Below are 21,192 nucleotides of genomic sequence, written 5' to 3'. Positions count from 1 at the left end.
AATTTAAGAAGGAACAGGTTCTAATCTGATCCCTACAGCAATGCAAGTAACAAATTCTCAGCCAGTGCCTGAACCGAGCTCAGAGCAGGACCTCAGAGGCAGAGGTCAGGCACCATTATGTAAAGGACAGTCTTGGTAAAGATGTAGAGACTGTAGAAACAACATCACAGTAGCACAGCACGTGATCAATTTTATAAATTCAGTGGAGAAGGATAAGATGCAGGAGGAGAGATGGCATCACCCTGCCAAGAATCTAGCATAGATACTAACGGTATAAGGATGAAGGCCTATTTCTAATGCATACACAGGCACAGCCTAAGGCCCAGCTGGAATGACAAGGGTTTATGTTAAGGTGGAAGCATCTTCCTGGGGAGTAGCATTGAGATTTCAGGAGGAGATCCCATATTTTAGGTCTACCTCAGCCTGGTTTTCACCATGAAGGAAACTGTGAGGACTTGCCTCAACTAAGACATCCTTGGGCTTTGGACAGTTGAGTGTAAAAACAGACACTTCTTTCTGCAAGAGTTTCCTTAGGTTCATTAAGTTGCTGCTGATCCACTGCTAACAACCCGTAACATTAACCTAGTCAACAGGTTACGTTACATCTGCATTAACAGCTTCTTAGTAATTCTCTCTGTGAATGATTATTTGAGTTTTTCCTCCACTGATTGCCAAGTAATAATCTTCTCAAGCTGTGCTGGTTTTGCCATAAAAAGATGGTTGGAATAAAGCTCTAAGTTTCCAAAGAGCTAGCATGGAAGTCATTTTTTCAGAGAAACTGTGAAAACTAAGAATGGACAAGTCAGTGCAGCAGAGTCCTAAGCTACCAGCTTGTAAAGTTATCTTTGAAAAACTTCCTTCACCTCCCCCCCTCCCAGACCACATGCCAAAGTTTTGGTTTTAACACACAGTCTTGGTAATGTAATACTCTCATATATACCAGTACACAGTCACAAAAAACAGAGACCACGTTATTAGCATAGTTTTAGTAAATGGGTTAATAATTATCATCTGATATGAAAATCGATAAACAAATGAGTAACTCTAAACATTAACTGTTATTTATTATGTAGTATAGATCAACTTACAAGCTTTCCTCAAAGACTTTCACCTTTTCACAGCCCTCTGGTGGTTCCCGTTTGAACATGTAGCTGTTGTTGGGTTTTGGTGAGGTAGCATATTTAGGCAAGGGAGAATTATTCCCATTCTCTGCAGGAACAGAGCAACTGATTATTTAAATACATCACACTATAAAAATCACTATACAAGCTACAATCACAATACAAAAACATCCCTTAAATTGAATAAAATCATTTTGTTATCAATGTTATAAAATTAAGAAAAATTTTCATTCATTTCCAAATCTTCATTTGCAAATAAGCTTTCTTGTGTCAATCCCTTTCCTCCTTCCCATTTCCTTACATCATATGCAGATAACTCAAACTGTTTATTCCTGGGCATTTTCAGTTTGTAACTGCTGACCTGAGTCTATAGCCCTGTACTGTCATTGTCTAGCCAAAAGCATTGAACAGAGTCATATGCCTTAAAAAACAAAAAGAGCAACAGAAACATATTCTGTTTCTATCTCAGAAGGCTTCTACTAAAAATAAATAATCAAACTTTTAGAGATCCATGTATGGAAAGTTGGATAGTGCTCATTTTATCATCATCAAAATAATCTGACAGAACCACCAGGACTAATCTATTCTGCTGTTCCACTCATCACTGTACATTCTTGCATCCCTAGCTTGGTTAAAGTACTTGAAGAATATATTATATAAAGAAAAACTTTTTTGGGAAGCATAGTGCTCAGATATCTATCCAGAATCAATTATGGAAGACTAGATGCGTGCACAGTATTTAAAGCAATCTGGAACAATTAGATCATTTACAAAGAACAAGTCCAACTACTTCTCCACGCTTGTGGGAAATTGTTACTAAGCATTCACCTACACGGAGATGAGTTAAAGTTTAGCACTGTTGAACATTTTAAGTTGCACAGTACCTTTGTCTCTGGAATCTACAAGATCTTCTGTTGAACAAGGACTTTCCTCACTGCTCTCATTACAGATGGTAAGAAATGAGGTTGGAGATACTGACTGGGAACGGCTGCTGTTGTTACTACCCCTCTCTGCTCCACCAGGTGTTTGGGTATCAATGCTGCGAGTACTACTGCTACGCTGAATCAATGGAGGAGGTGCACGGTGCCCATCTGGAATATCTTGAGGCTGTTAAAAATAAGGGGCATTAAATGGCTGCTCTCATCTGGCTAGCTATTTTGTTAAATCCACAGTGTTAAAAGTTTTTTTTCCTGTTTCACTGAACTGAAAATTTTGTTCGTTAGCTAAGACTCCAACTAAGGATAAAACAACTCCAGTTTTGAAACTAAGCACAATAATTTTCAAGACTTCACAGAATCAAAGAAATCCTGAGGCTAGATGGGACTTCTTTAAACTATCTAGTCCAAATGTCCTGTTCAAGCAGAGTCAGCTAGAACAGGCTGCTCAGGATTGTGTCCAGTCAGATTTTGAGTCTCCACAGACATTAACTCCACAACCTGTACTGGGCAACCTGTTCCAGTTTTGAGCATCCTCATGCCAAAAAAAACTATTATTTTCTTGTGTTCAAATTAAATGTCATGCATTTTAATTTGTGCCCATTGCCTCTTGTCCTGTTAGTGGGAACTACTGAGAAGAGTTTTGTTCCCTCTTCCCCATCTTTTATTTATACACATTTATACAGCTTCCAAATTTTCTCCAGGCTTAACAGTCTCAGTTCCCTCAATCTCTCTTCATACAAAATATTGTTCTAGTCCCTTAACTGCATTCATAGCCCTTATTTCTGGTACTTTATTTTATTATTAACTTTATCTGTAAAAACAAAACAAACAAACAAAAAAACAACAAACAGAACCTAAAAATAAAATATTACTAAGTTGTTTCAGTTGGGATGGAGACACTCCTTTAGTGCTGGCAAAGGGAAGAGAAAGTTACTACAGAAGCTCTAAAAACAGACCTCTTATCTGTTTATCTCATTAGTTGAAGTTTCTTATTTTACTGGAAACAACCACATGACAGCCATCACAAAAGAAAAATGTTCAGAATCAAACTTTAATTCTTCTTTTTGCTTTCTATGAGACTTTTTAAATATATTTATTAGTAAAGCAAAAATCCAGGCAATTTTAAAATTAAAAAATGGTGCAAAATAAAGGTTATAACTTCGAAGTAACAATAACGATAGAGAGCGATCTTGGTGGCAGATACATACAACCAGCTGTTCTTCTTTGTCTCCAGTCTCCTTAATTATTATCTCAATTTCTTGATTTAGTCCTTCTACACTGTTCCGGAATCGTGATCCTGTTGATTTGGTGATAGGTATCACAGGAACAAGAGCACTCTTCGGGATTGGAGCCTGAACAGCAAGACAGAGTAACACAGATTTACTGAAGACACCTACTGCTACTTGGAAGTGAACCTTTGTACAGAACAAATCTACTCCGTTGTACCAAGGACTTAAAACAAAACTACAGTGACGGTATTAAAATGCATAACTTAAATGAAGACACAGACATCCTAATTTTTGTTCTCATTTCTAGCTGAAAAAGCTTTCAACTGTCTAGTCTCAGAACTTCTTTTAATATGGTCTGCCTTCAGCTCTACGTTGCTTTGCAAGTGAAAATCAAGCAGTGAACACTGACATGTAAATTATTTTGACACCTTTAAAAGATATTTCCGTCCCTTTTGATGTGAGCTGTAACATAATTTCACTTCCCCCTCTGGATCTATTACTTGTAATTTCATTAAAATTGTGTTTTAATCAAAGTCTGCTGTCACATACAGTACCAAGACAAATGCAGGAGGAAAAATTATTCTCAAATGCAAGACTTCACTGAACAAGAAATGAAAACCTGAAATAGCCACTTAGTTTCCCCTTTATTTCAGATCAGTCAGTCCTCAGAGAGAAATTACATTCCTAGATTTCTCAAAACATTGATCAAACAGAGCATACTGTAGAGTAGAGTACAGAGAGTACTGCAGCCTACTAATGAAAAACTACTGTAATTTTGTTTTTAAACATGAATTACTTTACTGGGTTTATCTACCTTACATGCAGAATTGTGGAACACCATCTCAATGTGTTACATACAGCAATATCAAATATTTCAATAACAAAGATATTGAATGAGCAGTTGTAAACATACATATTACAAAGCAACCAAAATGGAGTTCTGTGCAATTCAATACATTTGAAAGTACTTTGGCTTTTACAGTACAAAGTTTAGGAGCTTTATGATGCTAGCAGAGACTTATTACAATGTAAGCTTTTTTCTTTTTTTTTTTCTGCAAGACTGATCTACAAGTTTGGTAGAAGTACAAATATTTTGGAAATTACATTTAACCTTCCCAACTTCTCACTAAATATAAGAAACACTGGCAGAGTCTTGTTGTTCTCTGGCTCCAAATGAAAGGATCATCTGTTATTTTTAGATAATTACTGCATTTAGTTCTTAAGGTACTCACTGCAGTAGTCATAAAGGCTTCCCACCATGCTCCAACACACATCGCATATGAGCACCTAAAACTATGCCATTGTTAAGCTCTTTAACAAACAGAATTCACTTGTACCATGAGTTACTACCTTCCTGATTATTTACTGGAAGACTTATACAAGTCTTGATTCATCCCCCAAGAATGCTTTCTGATACAACTGTAACTCAGAACAGATTGAATGATGTTCAAGATAAAGCATTTGACCAGATTCCCATCTGGTTTTCAAAGCCTTCTCCCTCCCCCTCCCTCTAAGCAACACACACCAAACCATTGTGACATGACAAAAAGCACATAAAATTTGTATGGCTAGAAGACAATGACTACTTCAGAAAAATGAGTGCAAACAACAGAGTTCTAAACGCAGATATGTTCCACAATGCAGAAATTCTCACACTGATAGATCCCTAAGATGGGAAATGTTTACTGATTGTATTGGCTTTCCTTTAAACATTAGGATATCTATAAAAAGGAACTTGCATAAGGGCTGTAAAAACTTATTCTCAGGAAATTCTCATGACTCATAGTTAATGCCAACAAAATCTCTACATCATTAGAGTAGCCAAACTTGGAAAGACTTTGAAAAGCCTTGCCCAAAAAGAAAACAGAAACCATTGGATATGAGCACAAAAAATTCCCAACCATACTAATAGCGTTCCAAACAAAGTCTTGGATCAACTGTCAGGTGAACTAATACAGGTTAATATATATTCATAATGCAGGTAAATCAGCACAAGTTGAGACACTAATAAATACTGATTGTGCAACCGTTTATTTCATTTGGATGTTCCTATGAGAAATTGATGTCAACAAGTAGAAAGCCGAATGTCTTTATCACTTAATTGCGATCATGTACCACAGAAAATCTTAAAGCCATAGCACTATATGAAGATTTCAACATAAAAAACACTACTTGTCCAAAAATACCTTATTACAGTTTGATATACCATGTCTTACTTGCAAAAGAAATAATATTCTGTACATAACAAAGGTGACTTGCTGACCTGAATGGTGGAAGCAGAAGGAGGCATTGTTACAGGACTGGAACAACCAGCCTCAGAACAGGAACCTATATTGTAGAAACACTGCCTTCAACAAGTGTCTGCATAGAGCTAGCCTGTGACATACAGCTAGAGAATGTTTTTGACTATTCATCAGCAGATTTTGGAATGCACAAAACAAAACAAGGTGCTAAATACAGGATAATAACTACAGCGCTCACACATTAATATTCTGCCCAGGAGTCTTGGTGCAGAAGAGTTCTGAAACATACAGAGACAGCATGAGCCCAGGAAATACCAAATATGGGTGACAAATCCAAACTGTTCATACATGTTTCAGAAAAACGATCTAAACTCTTCCAATTTTTTCAGAACTTCAAATAAAATCCAAGGGTTTTAAGTATACTTCTATATATTAACATCAAACTACACTGTGTTTGAATGCATCACATTCCACTTAAGAATGTAACATTCTAGCTTTGTAAGATGCTAAGGCTGAAATAAACAGAAAATCCACTGCAAACTAGGTGCAACTGATCTCAGTATTAATGGCCAGTTAAGATCAACCTATTGGTAAGACTATAAGGAAACACACTTCCCAGAAATGTGAAAGAAGGGAGCTTATCATCAAGTAACAGCATAACTTCAGCCAAGAACACTGAGAAAATCGCATTATTTTGAAAGATCTAATCAATTTATTCTTCTATCTAGCATCTCCAATGTCTGTATTACTTTAACACTGAGAATAAAGGACGACCCCACTGATTTGGCTCTTTTTTTCCTTTTTTTTTAAATAGATTTGCTATCATGTAATAAATTGAAAATCCAGCATCCTCAGAAGCATACTGAGATCATCTGAGGAGGATGCAACTGTTCTGCAAACACCACTTCTTGTAAAAAGAGACAATATGAAAAACTGTTGGCATTAAGGAAAAAGAACAACTACATACCACAAAAAAAACCACAAAACCCATTCATTTTTGGAGGAAAAAAAAAAAAAGCTAGTAAATTCTTGTTTGCCTCTAATTATTTCCTAATTCTGAGTAGAGGGATAGCAATAGCTAACAAGCTCATTCCATAAAAACAGTATGGTTTTCTTAAAAACACTGTTAAAACTCAAGAAATTGTGGGAAAACTTAAATGATTATTAATAGGGAAAAGAGATGAAATAGACTGACTACAACTACTACTTTTAGTTTTAACTTGGAGAGTTATTTCCAACAGGACACAGAGTTCACGCAGTCTCTGAAGAGACTACCAAAGAAACTTCCCTCTAGTACTGTTTCTCTTTCATATCAGGAATTCCATTAGTTGAGCTCAGAAATCTTCACATGACCCTAAAGAGTCAACAACTGCAACTCTCCTTCAAGTTGGAAATGTAAAATCTAAATATTTTAATAACTAATAACTAACTTCAAGTGCTTCTATGTAATCCTTTCCACAAAAGCTAAAGGAAACAACCTGCTGACAGAAATTCCAGTTTAGCAGTTCCCTAGAAAAGAACCAGAAAGCCGACAAATTTCAGCCTTCAAGCCTGCCATTACAAATCTTTCACTCTGACTTATAAAGTATCTCTAAATGCCATTAATGCAACCCTTAGCTCACCCTTTCTGAAGCCTTCTGTAAATTCAACCCTTTGCAAGTGGCTCATGACACTGGCACAAAATTTACCAAAGGAAACAATGGTTTGCTCTTCAACACAATGCTGGAAAAGCTGCAATGTCTCAGTTTGTATTTTATAGTCTATTTCACAAGGCCAGAAACTAATTATCCATTTTTTAAAATGGATATCCATTATAATATCCAAATATTTTATTTACATACTTTAAATTTTGGTAGAATTCAAAAAGCCTCTCCATGCAGAAGATAAAATGTTATGAACACTGTCATTATGATGCCAAAATTTCGTGTATAGATATTTTTTTTTTGTATTTTTTTCAAAGTAAAATCACTGTTCATTTTTAATATTAAAACAACATAAAATACACTTATATTAAAGTGATAATAGCTTAGTATAATCTGAAGTTTTCTACCAAGAAAATCCGTCAGATAACATGTTAATTCTACCCTGCAGTGAAATGCCTACAGAAATGTCTCTTGGTTTTCATTTTGTTACTGTTGTTAAAATGTTTCAGTCCTCTAAACAAGTATAAAACAAGTATCCAAAGAAATTTCACAGATTTTGATAAAATACCTACATCAAGTATTGTGACCACCCAGTATTCTGTATGATATACACACACATACAACACATAAGCATATAGAACATATGCATATGTATGCTGTATGCACATCCACACTCTGAAGCCTCTCACCAATTATCATGAAGTACCTCAGAAACTCCTACATAGGAATTGGCTCATTTCTTTATCTTCTTTCATCATTTTGTAGTGTTCTGGCTTGAGTCACTGTAATCCCTAAGTTTAGCAACATGTTCTAATGCATCCATACTTAAGCAAACTGGATCTAAATGTAGGAATTTGTACTACACAGCTTGTTTCAAATTCAAACTGTTCTCCTTTCTAATTTACAGGCTAACAGTTTGCTACATCAAAGAGGAGGAGAGAAGCTTTTGTATGGAAATTTGAAGTGCTTGAAGAACCAATTTTTTAAATGATGTCAAAAATATAACTCTAGTAAAAAGAAATCCTCAATAAAATACTTCCTAGTAGCACAGAATTTGACCTAATAACAAACTGAATTCAAGGTGCACTAGTGTTGAAAATTCATGACTCTATAGTAAGTGAAATACAGCAGAAATAATTTAAGATCTCAGAAATAAAGCATTATTGATTTTTATACAAACTAGGAATTGAGAACAGCACTAGAAATTCAAAAACACTATTCTTCTTTCTTATTTCCAGCATTGGAGCATCACAAGTTCTCTCAGGTACCCAACTACTAATCACAAAAGAACCTGGACCCTCAAGAATGCATGTGTTGTTCTCCCTTCTCATTTCATCCTTTATTAGAACGGGTGAGTACCTGTACTTACACAGATGTTGCAACAGTTTCCTTCCTAGACCTAAATTATTTCTGGAAGGATGGAAGGACAGAAGAGAAACAGTCAACAAATTACTGTATTTATTAAAAACAAAACAAAACACAACGAAAAAAAAAACACAAAAAAAACAACCAAACAACACTGACTGCATTTTAGGAGCCATTGGGAACATTAAGTTCAAATAGAAGCTTCAAAGCTGAAGTATTTCCTAAATTTACAACATTAATAGTTCCACACTGACTTGCAAGACAATTATGAAATACTTGCTCTTTTTGTAACTGTAAAAAAAAAAAAAGTTGCATCTTAAATAAACATTAAGGAGATATCAGCATGGAAAAATTAATCAAACTCTATTGATTTTTTTCTTTAAATTTACTCAAGCAAAACAGACTGCAAATAATGATTTGTGTGTATAAGGGCAGGCATTTTCTCCCTCTCCTTTCCACCTCTTGCCTTCCCACTCAGCTGGAAACATTACCTCCCTGTGAACGTGATCTCAATAGCAGCCTCAACATAAAACTACAACTGCATACCAAACATGTGGCATGGTGCAATCATCTCAATTTTTAAAATGATTACTACTTTAAGTTTCAAAGCATAATGAACCTGCAGAGAGTAAGTCTTATAAAGGCTGAATACATCCATTAGGAGCACAGACACTTAATAAAGTACATTTTAAAAGTTTTACAGTCGCTTGTCAGGCCAGTTCTCTAAACCTGTTCATTACAGGATTAAACAAGTGCTACAGTCGAGACAAAACGTCATCAGCATTAACTACAACTTTCAGCCAATAAAATTTTACTGCCAATTTGCTCCATGCTGTATTTATTCCACATGGAAATTCATAATTGTTACAGCAACTCTTAATTAAAAAAATAAAAAATATATCCTTGGTTTCAGATTAAACTTACCTGTCCATTCTTTTTTGGAGGCTGCAGAGTGCAGTGTTCTTTAAGGAAAGATCTAACTATCTGAAATTTACAGACTGAGTCCAGAGCTAGTCAGATAACAAAAAGATCTGGACTCTTTCTGCTTCATGCATTCAGAGGAAGCGGATCTACTTAATAGAATTCAACTATAGCTACAACATATATAAAGCACATGGTATTTCTAAGTTCGCTTTATCTAAAATAGCAGTATCTACCCAATATATACAGAGCACAGACTTACCTGACTATGGTTAATGGCTGCATGGTTACCATGAAAAGGAGAATGTCTTTCTTTATCCCGATGGTGCCTGCTGCTGTGTTTGCTTCTCTGCAACTGTTGACGCAATTTTGCAATCTAATTAAGAAAAAAATCACATTAGATTTCACCAGATACTTCCACTACAGTTTCATTAGTTTATTCTAATACCTAGCTAAGATTCTTTACTATCACAACTTTCATAATTACTGGCAGCACAAAATTAGACTCAAGTTCTTAACAAAATTAACATGTTATTTACCATTTCAACTCAATCCCAGAAAATATCTCTGGAGATTTAATGAAAGCACTTGAAATACATAAAGCAGTTACGCCACTGCTGGATTCCTTCCTCTGACAAAGAATAGTATCTGAAAATAATACTCTTCCTGTCTTCAGCTTAAACGTTTTAATGGTTCAACATTTCTATAAAAAAATCGGAATCACAAGAATAGATAAATTTCACTTTCTATCAAGCCCAAGGATTACACAATAAAGCAGTACAAGTCACACTTTCCTGAAAATTCATGTTAACACTGTATGCCAGCAACAAGTTTATTCAAATGTATCTCAAATAATAGCACTCCTGACCTCCTTGAGTTGTTCTGTGCTGCCCCATGATGCTGAACGTTTGTGAGAGCTTCTCTTCTTTTCCAAATATTCTTCAGCCCAGGCACTTTCAGTCTGCAGCAAAAGATTACAAGATTATTTTTGCATGCTTATATACATAATTTCTATTTTCTGAAAGAATACACATAGAAAAATTATGAGAGAGAGCAGTATTAAGATCTGCTAGATTTCAAGCTGTGAGTAAAAAGCTGTCACTGACTAGGAGCCTTTCTGATAAATAAAATAAGAACATGTGGAGTAAAACTATCTATTTATAAGCTTTCAGACCTACTCCCAGTGCAGGAATATATGCTAGTTCCCTTCCTACTTGACTGAAAATTGATAAGATGGTATTAACAGCCGGATGTACCACAAGCTGCTATAATGCTCTGAAGAACCAGTAACAACCAGTGCAACATGTGGGTGTTATTTCCTACACAGATGCTGACCTTGTTATTTCTGATGCATCACCAAGATTAGTTTAAAAGTCAGGAAAGCCTGCACCAGCACACCTTCAAAACCATTTTCAAGCTCAGAAGATCGAGAAAAAGGCAGGCAGCTTTTCTGAGCACCAGCAGAGCTACTGCAAAGAAGGGAATTCACTAATGCCTCAAAAAGCTTCAGGTTCATAGCTGTCTCAGGTCAAACAGAAACCAACCAACATAATACCAAGCTAGTTTCACTAAATCAACAAAGCTATCTACATTTCATAAAGATGCACATACAGCAGAGAAAAGCCTTAACATCATCTGCAACAGTTGTTTTTATGTTTGAGATGAACAGCTTGCAAGCTAACCTTACTTACCTCATCTATTCTCAGAACAAAAACTTGCAAGGGCTTTGAAGATGTAGAACTAATCCCTATTTTGCAGGGAAAATGGAGGGCTAACTCCAAACATACAGGTTACAATAACCAATCAACTTCAGTTATGGTATAAGTGTCACGTACATGAAATTTCCACAATCAGTAATTTTTCATCTTTACCATTCCAACTCAAAAACTAACCAGGATGAATCTGAATAATGAAGTTAGTGCAGTTGCTTGGAAATTCCTACTTCATAGCAAAGTTAGAAACCACGGTTTTCAGAAATCCCTCATATTCACCACAAGATCATCCTTTCAGTCTTTTACATTCCATAAACGCTTTCAAACTTCAGAAACTAAGATTAAAAGAGAATGACTGATAAATTTGATTTATGAACTCACCATGCTAGCAACAGTCCCCATGTAGCCAATTCCCAAACCTAAATCTGGACTGTCATCCTATCCTCTAGCTCCTGCAACAATTAGTTTTGGCCAACTCAGTGTAACTATGACTCTGGTCTACAGGAATCTCACTAACATTCTAATCAGTCTTTGCGTTTAGTTTATATTGGATACTTTGCCTTAAGATTCAACACACTTCACATGTTAATGCCTGACTCATTTTACAGGGCTAAAGGTCTCTTTCCTGCTCATCCTCAAAACCTGGTTAGAAATATTTTTAGAGCAAAAATAAGAAATTGAAATTAATATGTTAGTCAGTAACATTCTACATGTACATAATTCAGTCTGGTTTTTATAGATTGGTTCCACCAAAAGAAGTTGAAAACTGTACGTGCTGCTATATAGACAGCCCCGACTTCATCTCTTCTACGTTTTGCCAGCTATGACCTACAGGTATCTAGAGAGGTCTTCAAGTCCGAAGTATGTTGCTAATTGCTGCCTCCTCCCAGTCTACCTCCTGAATGACTCTACTTTCAATGCCATAAACCTGCAGAATCAAGATCCCTCACTTACTCAAGTTGAAAATCTTTTACATTAGTCAATCCAATTCATACTTCCTGAAGTTTTGCAATCTAAACACATTAATCTTACTCAGTGACCACAGTGCTGAAAGGCAGTTCCACCAGCAGCACAGCCATATTGCACACATAGAAATAAGCTTTAGCTATCAGTTTTTCACAGATGTGACATTCTTCTTTGGATCAGAACATGAAGGTATTTGCAGTCATTCCATTCACACACAATCTGAAATACAAGAGTTTTGAAGTAAGTGTTGTATTTTGAACAGTAATTTCCAAACACTTGTAAATGGGTATAGAATTGGGTGCATGTATCCTGCAACACACCACCTCTGTTATCAAAACTCAGACTGTGATGCTAGTCACAATTCAGTAAGTCACACCTAGAAAAGCCACATCAGACACACTGACCCTAAGAAGTAGGTGAAATGAGGGACACATCAGACTTCCTGAAACTAGCTACTGGACCCAAGATATGTTGTGACACTTCATCCTGTATGGGGCTGCTGAATCATGGCCTGAACCTTCGATTGATCACCTGAGGCGAGCAATGATTCAGCCACGGGAGCACAGGTGAAGGCAATTCACCTGTGCTGCAGGAAGAGGTGGAGCCTGGCTCCACCTCTCCTCGACCCATTTAAGAGCTGACTGCCAGTGGGGAAGGATCTCTCTCTGGAGATCCACTCCATCAGGAGTTCATCTCGTGAGCCCAGGACAGGGTGAGTGACTTTCTCTCGTTTCCTCCAACATAAATTATATTAGCCAAGCTCCTGGATATACATACACACACACACACACACACACACACACTATCTGTATATCCATTGATTAAACACATCCCAACATCACACCTTCAGAGACACTAAATACCACCACTGGAGAGCCAATGCTACCTTGGAAAAATAACAATTGTAAATCATGTTTGAAAATTGGACCTAACTTAAATGTTTGCTTGCAAGTGCACTAGGAAAGACTGAGAAGCAAAAAACCTCGGTGTCACACCAACAAAAGGTTTGGACATACAGATGTACACCTGTATCCCAAAATTTTCTCCTCATTTGCTTTATTTTCAAGAAGAAATGCAAACAAATTGTTATTTCCTTCAACAGTATACTAGTATCAATCACCATTAAATATAATCATTGCAAGGAAATACACAATGCCCGTCCCACAAATCTTTACTTGCTTTTATATATAAAAACTCAGTTACTATTTCATTTAGATGTAGCAGAATTAGAAGGAAAGGAAAAAAAAAGTATCTAATCTAGCTGAAAAAAATACATAAGTAAAAAACCAACCACAACTCAAATTAAAATGAAACTAAGCAAAAAGAAATGAACTGAATATTGCAAACACCCTGGCAGTAGCATAGAAATAACTATTTTGAAAAAAAGTGTTATCCTAATAAATCAAGTGTGAAAATAAATAGTTAAGACACCACGCAGGTTTGGTTCTGCTGTTTGGTGGTGTCTTTTAACAGCTAGGCACAAATTGCAATTTCTTATATATATCATACGCCTTCCTTTATCCTCTTCCTCTTACTATGATTTGCTTACCCTTTTGGGCCAGTGTTCCAATCATTTTTCCTGTTCATTTTCACCACAAAGAAAAACTGTTTTTCAGCTCTCCTTTTTTCACCAGTTTCTATTTCCACCTTATCCACGTAGACTTACTCCTCTACAAACCACCTTCCTTTACTACTGAGCTAGTTTTTTGGGTTGTACAGACTTTAGTTTTTTGCACTAAATGTCGAGAAAGCCATACAGTAACAACCAACACTGTAGACATCTGCTCAACATCCAGTATGTTTGAGTACACAGCGCACAAATCTATTACAGCTATTTTTCTGTTATTGTTACCAAACACAAGGCAGGCTCAGTCTCAAGAATGTCCCAGATGTTGCCAGTTTATCTTCCAACTATCATTGTTTTATACTCTTCGGAACTGGTGGAGACCCATTGTTGAAACCATGCTCTAGGATTAGGGATTAAAAACTTGAGATACTCGGCTCTTTCTTTCACTCTAAGATTGGGAAATGCACTGCCCAAATGCATCCAGAGAACAAGGGAAGAAATGCCAATATCTGATGGAAATGCATTTATATATTTTTGAAAAGTGACTTGAATCACTTTTGTATGGATTAAGAATCAATATAAAGCAATAGCTCCCTACAAGGGGAATGATAAGCATCAAACCCTTGTAATGCAGCTTCACTTAACTGCTGTTTCTCTTTACAGATTCTACAGGTACAAACCATTAAAAACTTGTGTATGATTTGCCAAAAAGTTTTAGCAGCTTCAGAGAATTTCACATCAGTGTTTTGATGCTTTGCAGTTCAGTTAAACTTGAGCATCGGTTGCGCTTCTGTGAAGCAGCTTCTCAATGCACGTGCTTCTGTACTATGTGTATACATTCCAGGTGAACATTAAAGGACTTTTGCAATCACAGGATCAACTGTCTATCAAGGAAAAGGCTACAGTAACTTCTATGAAGGCACTAGAGAAGCCTTTTTAGTAAGTTTGGAGACAGACATACATATAAAGAGTCATTTTAAGTTCCTTTGTGTAAGTTAAGACACAGAAATATTTAACACCAGAGCATTCCAGTGTCTTGCACACAGACAGAACAATGAGAAAACAGATAATACAATCATATACTGGCTTGAGTTGGAAGGGACCTCAAAAATCATACAGTTCCAACCCCCTACTGTGGGCAGCATCGCCACCCACTCGATCGGGCACCAGACCAGGCTGCCCAGGATCTCTTCCAACCTGGCCTTGAACACTTCTAGGGATGTGGCATCTTCAGCTTCTACGGGCAGCATGTTCCAGAACTTCGCCACCCTTTCAGTGAAAAATATCCCAGACAAATAATCTAAATCTCCTCTCTTCTAGTTCAAAACCATTCCCCCTTGTCCTATCACTATCTACCCACATAAAAAATTGATTTCCTTCCTGCTTATAAGCTGCATTTAAGTGCTGGAAAACTGCTATCAGGTCTTCCTTGTACCTTCTCCAAGCTAAACAAGCCCAACTCCCTCAGCAGATGTGCAATGCACAAATGCCTCTCTGAGATAATTAAGTGAAACTCATAAAATGTACCACAGTTCATGGTCTTAGAGAATGCAAATAACTCAAATACATCATTGCAAAGGTACAATTTCTGCAACTTGAAAGCAAACAGGAGCTTGTGAGCAAGAAAGCCAAAGTGAATGTTCAGAAGGGAATAACCTTCTTACATCTAAACACTATCCTTATACTTAAATACGCTGACGTAAAATAAATCTGACCAACCTGTGTGGCTTTGTCTCTCATACATGGAACAGCTTGTCCATGATTATCACGAGGCCACTGTCCAGCAAGGTAGGGAGCAGCAAGTGTATCCAATGAGGAAGTCCGGCGAATAATACTGGAAGGGCTTGATGAAGGTGGCCTTGATTTGTCTGCTAGAGTAATAACATTTGATTAGAAAGCAAGAAAAAAAGCTTAATTCTTTTAATTGCCTACAGTAAGTCATATAAAACTAGATACTACTATATACTATAGCACTACTAGAACTACGATGTTATTCAAGATACAAAGCACAATTTTAGTGGAAGAATTGTTCATTTTTCCAAGTTCTGATCAGTTATAACATGCAGTGAAGTGTTTTTCCCTTACGTCACAAACACTGCATCAGTACTCAAGCAACACCAGTTATTCCCTCAGAGGTACAACAGCCACTAAGTGACGAAGGCTTAGATTAAAAATGGCTAGGCTCCTCACATCTACCAACAACTAACCAAGAAAATTTGTGCCAAAGTTCTTCAATTTAATGCTTCAAATTAATGCATTAATTCCTTCCCCTGCACCTACGTCAATTCAAGGGATGTTGTAGCTGAAGTGTTTTATTCACTGCCCAACATATGATACACAGCAGATTTGCAAAGAGTTCTATCTAACCCTCAGTTACATAAGTCAGCTTTGAGAAAGTAACGATTTACACTTTACAAGGTAAATCAACGCATTTCCTCCCTTTACATGCTGCTTGATAACTACATGCATATTTGCCTGGCACTAGACCTTCTGCAACTCTTAAGTTTTTGATGTTTACACTGATATCACTTCTCAGAACAATTTAGACACTAACACGAGCCTTCACTGAAAGAGATTAAAAATAACAAAGATAGGAAGCAAAATGAGACATAGGAATATGGCTAAAAGAAATTTGCATCCACCAACAATATTTTAAAGTTGCAGTTAGAAGACTGTAAGCTAGTAAGTGTCAACTGCACACAGAAAGGTCCCTCAAAATTAAGAGGTGACATTTACTATATTAAAGAAAATTACAGATAGGAAAGACATAGGCCTTAGATATACATATATTCTCATACGCTATTTGTTCTAGATGTAAAATTAAAAGTCAGAAATCAAAATGATCTAAGCTTACACTCTTTACTACCCACAGAATTATACCTGAAGCTATAGAGAATACAGAGGCCTTAGATGAGTGCTTAAAACACAGCAAACAGTATATAGAGACCAGAAGAAAGCTTTAGAAGGGCTCTGGAAAAGCTCAGTCATACATCCTCTTCCTGACTATGTCTCTGGACAAGTTCCATACTAAAAGCAGAAATACCATGGCAATTTGTACTCTACATAAATTCATCCATGTGCAAAAGAAGCTGTGCCCGATTACTGTCAGAATGCTAGTCATAAGATAAAACCACTACCATTAAAAGTCCAGAATTCAATTTCTGTGCCTTTTCAATGTATTAAAGATACACACAGACTAATAAAACCTGTTAGTTACAGAGGTTCAGAGATGTGGACAACATTCCCAGAATGCCAGTCTTTTAAATATAAGTCTACCGACATTCTGTATTAATTATCCTCATACAAACACTGCATTAGAAATATACATTAAAACCATGAAGCACTATAATTATCCCCATTAACATAAAGCAGTTTGGGAACCTCATCTGTTTTATTATTTCTAATTGCACCAACAAAGACCAAACTCTGTGTACTGAGCTGAGTGCTGATCTGCTCTCAGGGAGTAGCAACAAAGCTCAGTTTTCAAGTTACCACGCACTTGAAGATTCCTGTATCAAAGCAAGTCTCTACTACTACCATTCAGCACGCCAGAGCATCTCTTTCTATCAGAAGATTTCAAAATGATTCCTTTTGTCTGCACCATGGGAGAATGTGCCATGCTAATACAACACGTAAGCCCTTACAAATTATGTTTGCTTCCCACGTTATGTCAAACACATTATTTCTCTGAGAAAAACCTGCCATAGTGGCCTTACTTATTTTTCTTCTGAATCATCATTCTTCCTCTTCAAGAAGCTTCTCTCATTTTTACCAAGGGGAAATAGAAAGGATGTGAGAAAAAATAATCAGGAAGCGCATGTAGTCACTCACATCATCTGCAAGGCAACTGCATCAGGCAGCTTCACAATTGAAGAAGCAGAAGCTGTTACTGACTCCCCTCCCCCACCAAAATGGTGAGGATGGGGCAAACGGCGGGGACGAAAGCTGCTTGTTATTTAAGTTCAAGGGAAGCAGCATATTTCAAGCTACAAAACCTATAAATATCATCAATGAAAGGAAAAAGTCTTTCCTTCAATGAATTTGGAGTCAGAAGACTGCCTTAATTTAAATAGTAAAGGACAATGGCACACATGTTTACTTCCTTTCCACTCTCACAACAGGTCTGGATACAAATTGCCACAGACTACAACTCCACGCTGTTTCAAAACACTTCAATGGAAACACACGCAGCGCCTTCATTGCGTTTTCCTCTACAATACTCCAAGTGCTCAGCTGCTATTTTCCCTTGATGTGACCTACATAACAAGAGATCTGCCTCCATAGAGATAACAGTTACAACAGCTGTAGCTGATGAAAAACAATGAAGATGTTTCATCGAACATACAGTTCTTAAATATTAGATCTGTTCTAATTGCCCTGATTGCCTCTTTAAACTAATATTTGTGGAAAGCATCAACTCTCCTACCCGTCCCCTACTGCCCTAAATAAACCCGCTTAGAATCAAAGTCCTTCTGCAAGCTGGTTTCCAACAAAGCAAAACAAGAGAACGAGATATAAATAGGACACACACAACACAAATCAACAAAGTCCACAACGTGGGAAAATACCCACTGCATCTTTGTGAATCACTGCAGCATTACTGAGAGACAGCAAACCACCTATCCATACATCTAACACACGCATGAAGTGAGGCACCTCGGAAGGCCATTTAAGCTAAGGCAACATGAGAATGAGAGAGCAAAATTGAACAGGTAGAGATGTGTAGCAATAACCAAGTGAAAGGTAGGAAAGGTAACACTGCTTGGGGTGGGGTCTTCTTAACATGTGAGTCCCACAACTACAGTCACGTTGGTTTCCTTTCTCAGTCGTAAGACTGCACACCTTCGAACTGGAGACCTCACAAAGGAATAATGCTGCAGAGAGAAACTTGTTTATGTTGCACTGCAAGCATTCATCAGGCTCAAATGGCACTGAGACACACAGCACAACCATATGTTTTCTCTCTGGAAGGCAGTCTTGGCTGTTACCTTCCCTTAGATGTAGAAGAACTACTCATTCATTTGCTTCTAGCAACTCAAAACGATGCCTGGGTAGGAGAATGACTCAATGCTGTTGTACAAAATTAAATCTCTGGGAAAAGTATACAAAACCAAGACTCAGAAAGCCCAAGATGCTCACGTTACTTAACACCAGTGCATGAAAACACTTCTAATTTAAACACGCTCCCTGGCAGTGCTGGCCACAAGAAATCTAAATTATGATGTTGCAAAAAGGAGTTCACTTTCTGTACACATATCATTTGTTAAACAGCTTATGCAAGCAAAGCAGTCATCTGATGATACACAAAGCCTTTTGTACTCTCTTAACCTACAGTCACGTCTTCTTTAAGTACTGCAACATTTGGTAATTAATGTTGATAGGTCTGCAGCTATTATTTTGCTTTTCACTAAGTTTTAAAAATAAAGAAATTCTACAGTGACATTTAGGTGTGATGGAGTTCCATGTCCTCTCCCTCCAGCCAGGACAAGTTCACATCCAAGCTCTGTGACTTCCTGATATTCCATTCTAACAGTCTCTTTCACTTCCTTTCACACAAGTGGGCTCTAGTATCATTTTTTCATGTACTACTCTAAATAATTAAAATACAAAGTAGTTTGAGATAAAAGTAAAAGGGAAGAAAATCAACAGGCATCACGGATGCCAAACTTGTTATGTAGAAAAGGAACATGTGCCGAGAGAAAGGGAAAAAAAACATGACTAACTTCCTCTAACAGAGGTGTGCAGATGAGTAAAGATGCTTATGCAAGAACTGAACCACAACTGGAGATGGTAGGAGACACCTGGCAGCATAGGAATGAGGCAAAAGAGTCAGTCATCACGCAGGTGACAGGAATGACAGCACAAAATCAGCATTTATGAATACAGAAGCAGAAGCCAAAGCCTGTGAAATCAGTGCTGGAAATTGCAGGGAGAGAATATCAGAGAACGAAATGCGTTGTGAGAAGATCTAAACTTTTGGCCTTACCTTGGGAGGAAGCAGGAAGAAAAACACAGAAATGTAGGGAATGTGCCACCAAACCTCCAGCTTATAGCTACCCCATCATCAATAGCAAATTCAGCTAAGTATTTTGAACATTTAGTTGCAATTCTGCTTAGGTTAGAATGGGTTAGAATACCTAGATCTAAAGCAAACAAACCAAACCAGAAAACACACACCCAGAGAAAGAACCTATTAGATCAACGTTTCTATATCTAACTTGGAGTTCCTATGTATTAAGGAGGATGATAAAAAATCCCAGTTTGAGATTATTCAACTGCTTACTAGAGAAGAACACCTGAAAACCATGAAGTTGAGCCTAAAGCGTACAATCCCCAGAATCAGTAGCAAAGTTCAGAAGCAGCTACCATTCGTCTAACCTTAAGGTTCCTTTCAATCTAAAGAAACAAATAAAAACAGTAACCCAAAACCACAACATGGCTGCAGCTATAAGAACAAACATAAGCCACCAAAAACTGAAAACAAGAAGCAGGAAAACTTGTTATTCAGTAGTAGGTTCTGAACATTACCCTACCGTGTCCTGCACAACTTTACAACTCCAACCCCACACAAAGCTGAAAGTTCCACTTCCACATTCCAGCGTGCTGCTACGTTTTCTCAGCTAGATGAGGAAAGTGAAGCTGGCTCAGTGTCTGTCAAGCACTGGACTACGCAAGACAAATATTAAGCAGTATGAACCAGAGTCAATTTGCATTTTGGGTCCACGTGAGCACTGCTCAGAAATGTAACCAGGTGGCAGAAAGTAAACAGACACCACTCATCAGTCTCTGCACATCTTGTAAGAAGAAGTCAGGAGATCTGTGAGCACGCCAGTGATGAAGTTACCTGGTATCCTTCTATAAACTAGTTCTCAGATCTGGAAAAGAAGTTCACTAAGCAGCACAGCTCCAGCAGCCCTGACATCCTGATCTGCAGACAGTACGACTTCCACGCCCTCAGCAGCCCGATGCACTTTTGAACCTGGCTGTCAGGAGGGCCGTCCTCCTCCTTGATTTCCAGGTCAGGAGACTGCATCTCTGATGAGAGCTTCAATATCGTTTCCAGGAAGATTATTAATGATTAGCAAGAGTATCCAATGAAGAATACAGACATTCTTCAATCCAGAGCCTCAGAACACAACTATCACTAGAGCAAATCCTATCTGCAAGGCTGGAGATCTAAAGCAGAACCTAAACGCCTCTGTGGCGCTGCTCTCTACCACATACCTGCTTCCCCGAAATGCATCAAAGAAGTACATCTGAAAAGAAAGCAAAAGAAAGCTAACGCCTGCTTTGTCGAAGCACAGCACCAAGTGATTACGACCAGGTAACGTGGCAGCGCTCCTCCTCAGGGACCAGGATGGGGAATATATAGAGTCTGGCTATAAACGTGCTTTTAGATGAAAGAAAAGCAACAAAAGGAAAGGCACGCGAACGAAAGATTTCGGCACGTTACTCAGCGCCCCGTGACGACCTCACGGAACGGCTGG

General features: G+C 37.5%; 1 protein-coding gene and 1 long non-coding RNA gene across 2 annotated transcripts in view; one reads left to right on the top strand and one right to left on the bottom strand.

Moving 5' to 3' along the window:
* FAM117B (family with sequence similarity 117 member B) overlaps nucleotides 1-15,582 on the bottom strand; it is a 22,958-nt gene extending 7,376 nt beyond the window's left edge. Inside the window, exons 1-6 of the mRNA XM_010713473.3 lie at nucleotides 15,425-15,582; nucleotides 10,329-10,421; nucleotides 9,723-9,836; nucleotides 3,268-3,411; nucleotides 2,006-2,228; nucleotides 1,089-1,209 (exon numbers count right to left, since the gene is read on the bottom strand). Coding sequence (XP_010711775.1) covers nucleotides 1,089-1,209; nucleotides 2,006-2,228; nucleotides 3,268-3,411; nucleotides 9,723-9,836; nucleotides 10,329-10,421; nucleotides 15,425-15,445 — 716 coding nt within the window. The 5' untranslated portion in view covers nucleotides 15,446-15,582. The remainder of the gene's footprint in view (nucleotides 1-1,088; nucleotides 1,210-2,005; nucleotides 2,229-3,267; nucleotides 3,412-9,722; nucleotides 9,837-10,328; nucleotides 10,422-15,424) is intronic.
* Nucleotides 15,583-20,231: 4,649 nt separating this feature from the next.
* Nucleotides 20,232-21,192, top strand: part of LOC104911652 — an 8,327-nt gene continuing 7,366 nt past the window's right edge. The window contains exon 1 of the long non-coding RNA XR_794095.3: nucleotides 20,232-21,029. This is a non-coding gene — a long non-coding RNA (uncharacterized LOC104911652). The remainder of the gene's footprint in view (nucleotides 21,030-21,192) is intronic.

The sequence above is a fragment of the Meleagris gallopavo genome, chromosome 7 (assembly GCF_000146605.3).
Source record: "Meleagris gallopavo isolate NT-WF06-2002-E0010 breed Aviagen turkey brand Nicholas breeding stock chromosome 7, Turkey_5.1, whole genome shotgun sequence".
NCBI classification, from domain to species: domain Eukaryota; kingdom Metazoa; phylum Chordata; class Aves; order Galliformes; family Phasianidae; genus Meleagris; species Meleagris gallopavo.
The sequence above is the reverse complement of the archived record's forward strand: the minus strand, read 5'-3'. Positions and strand labels throughout refer to the sequence as shown.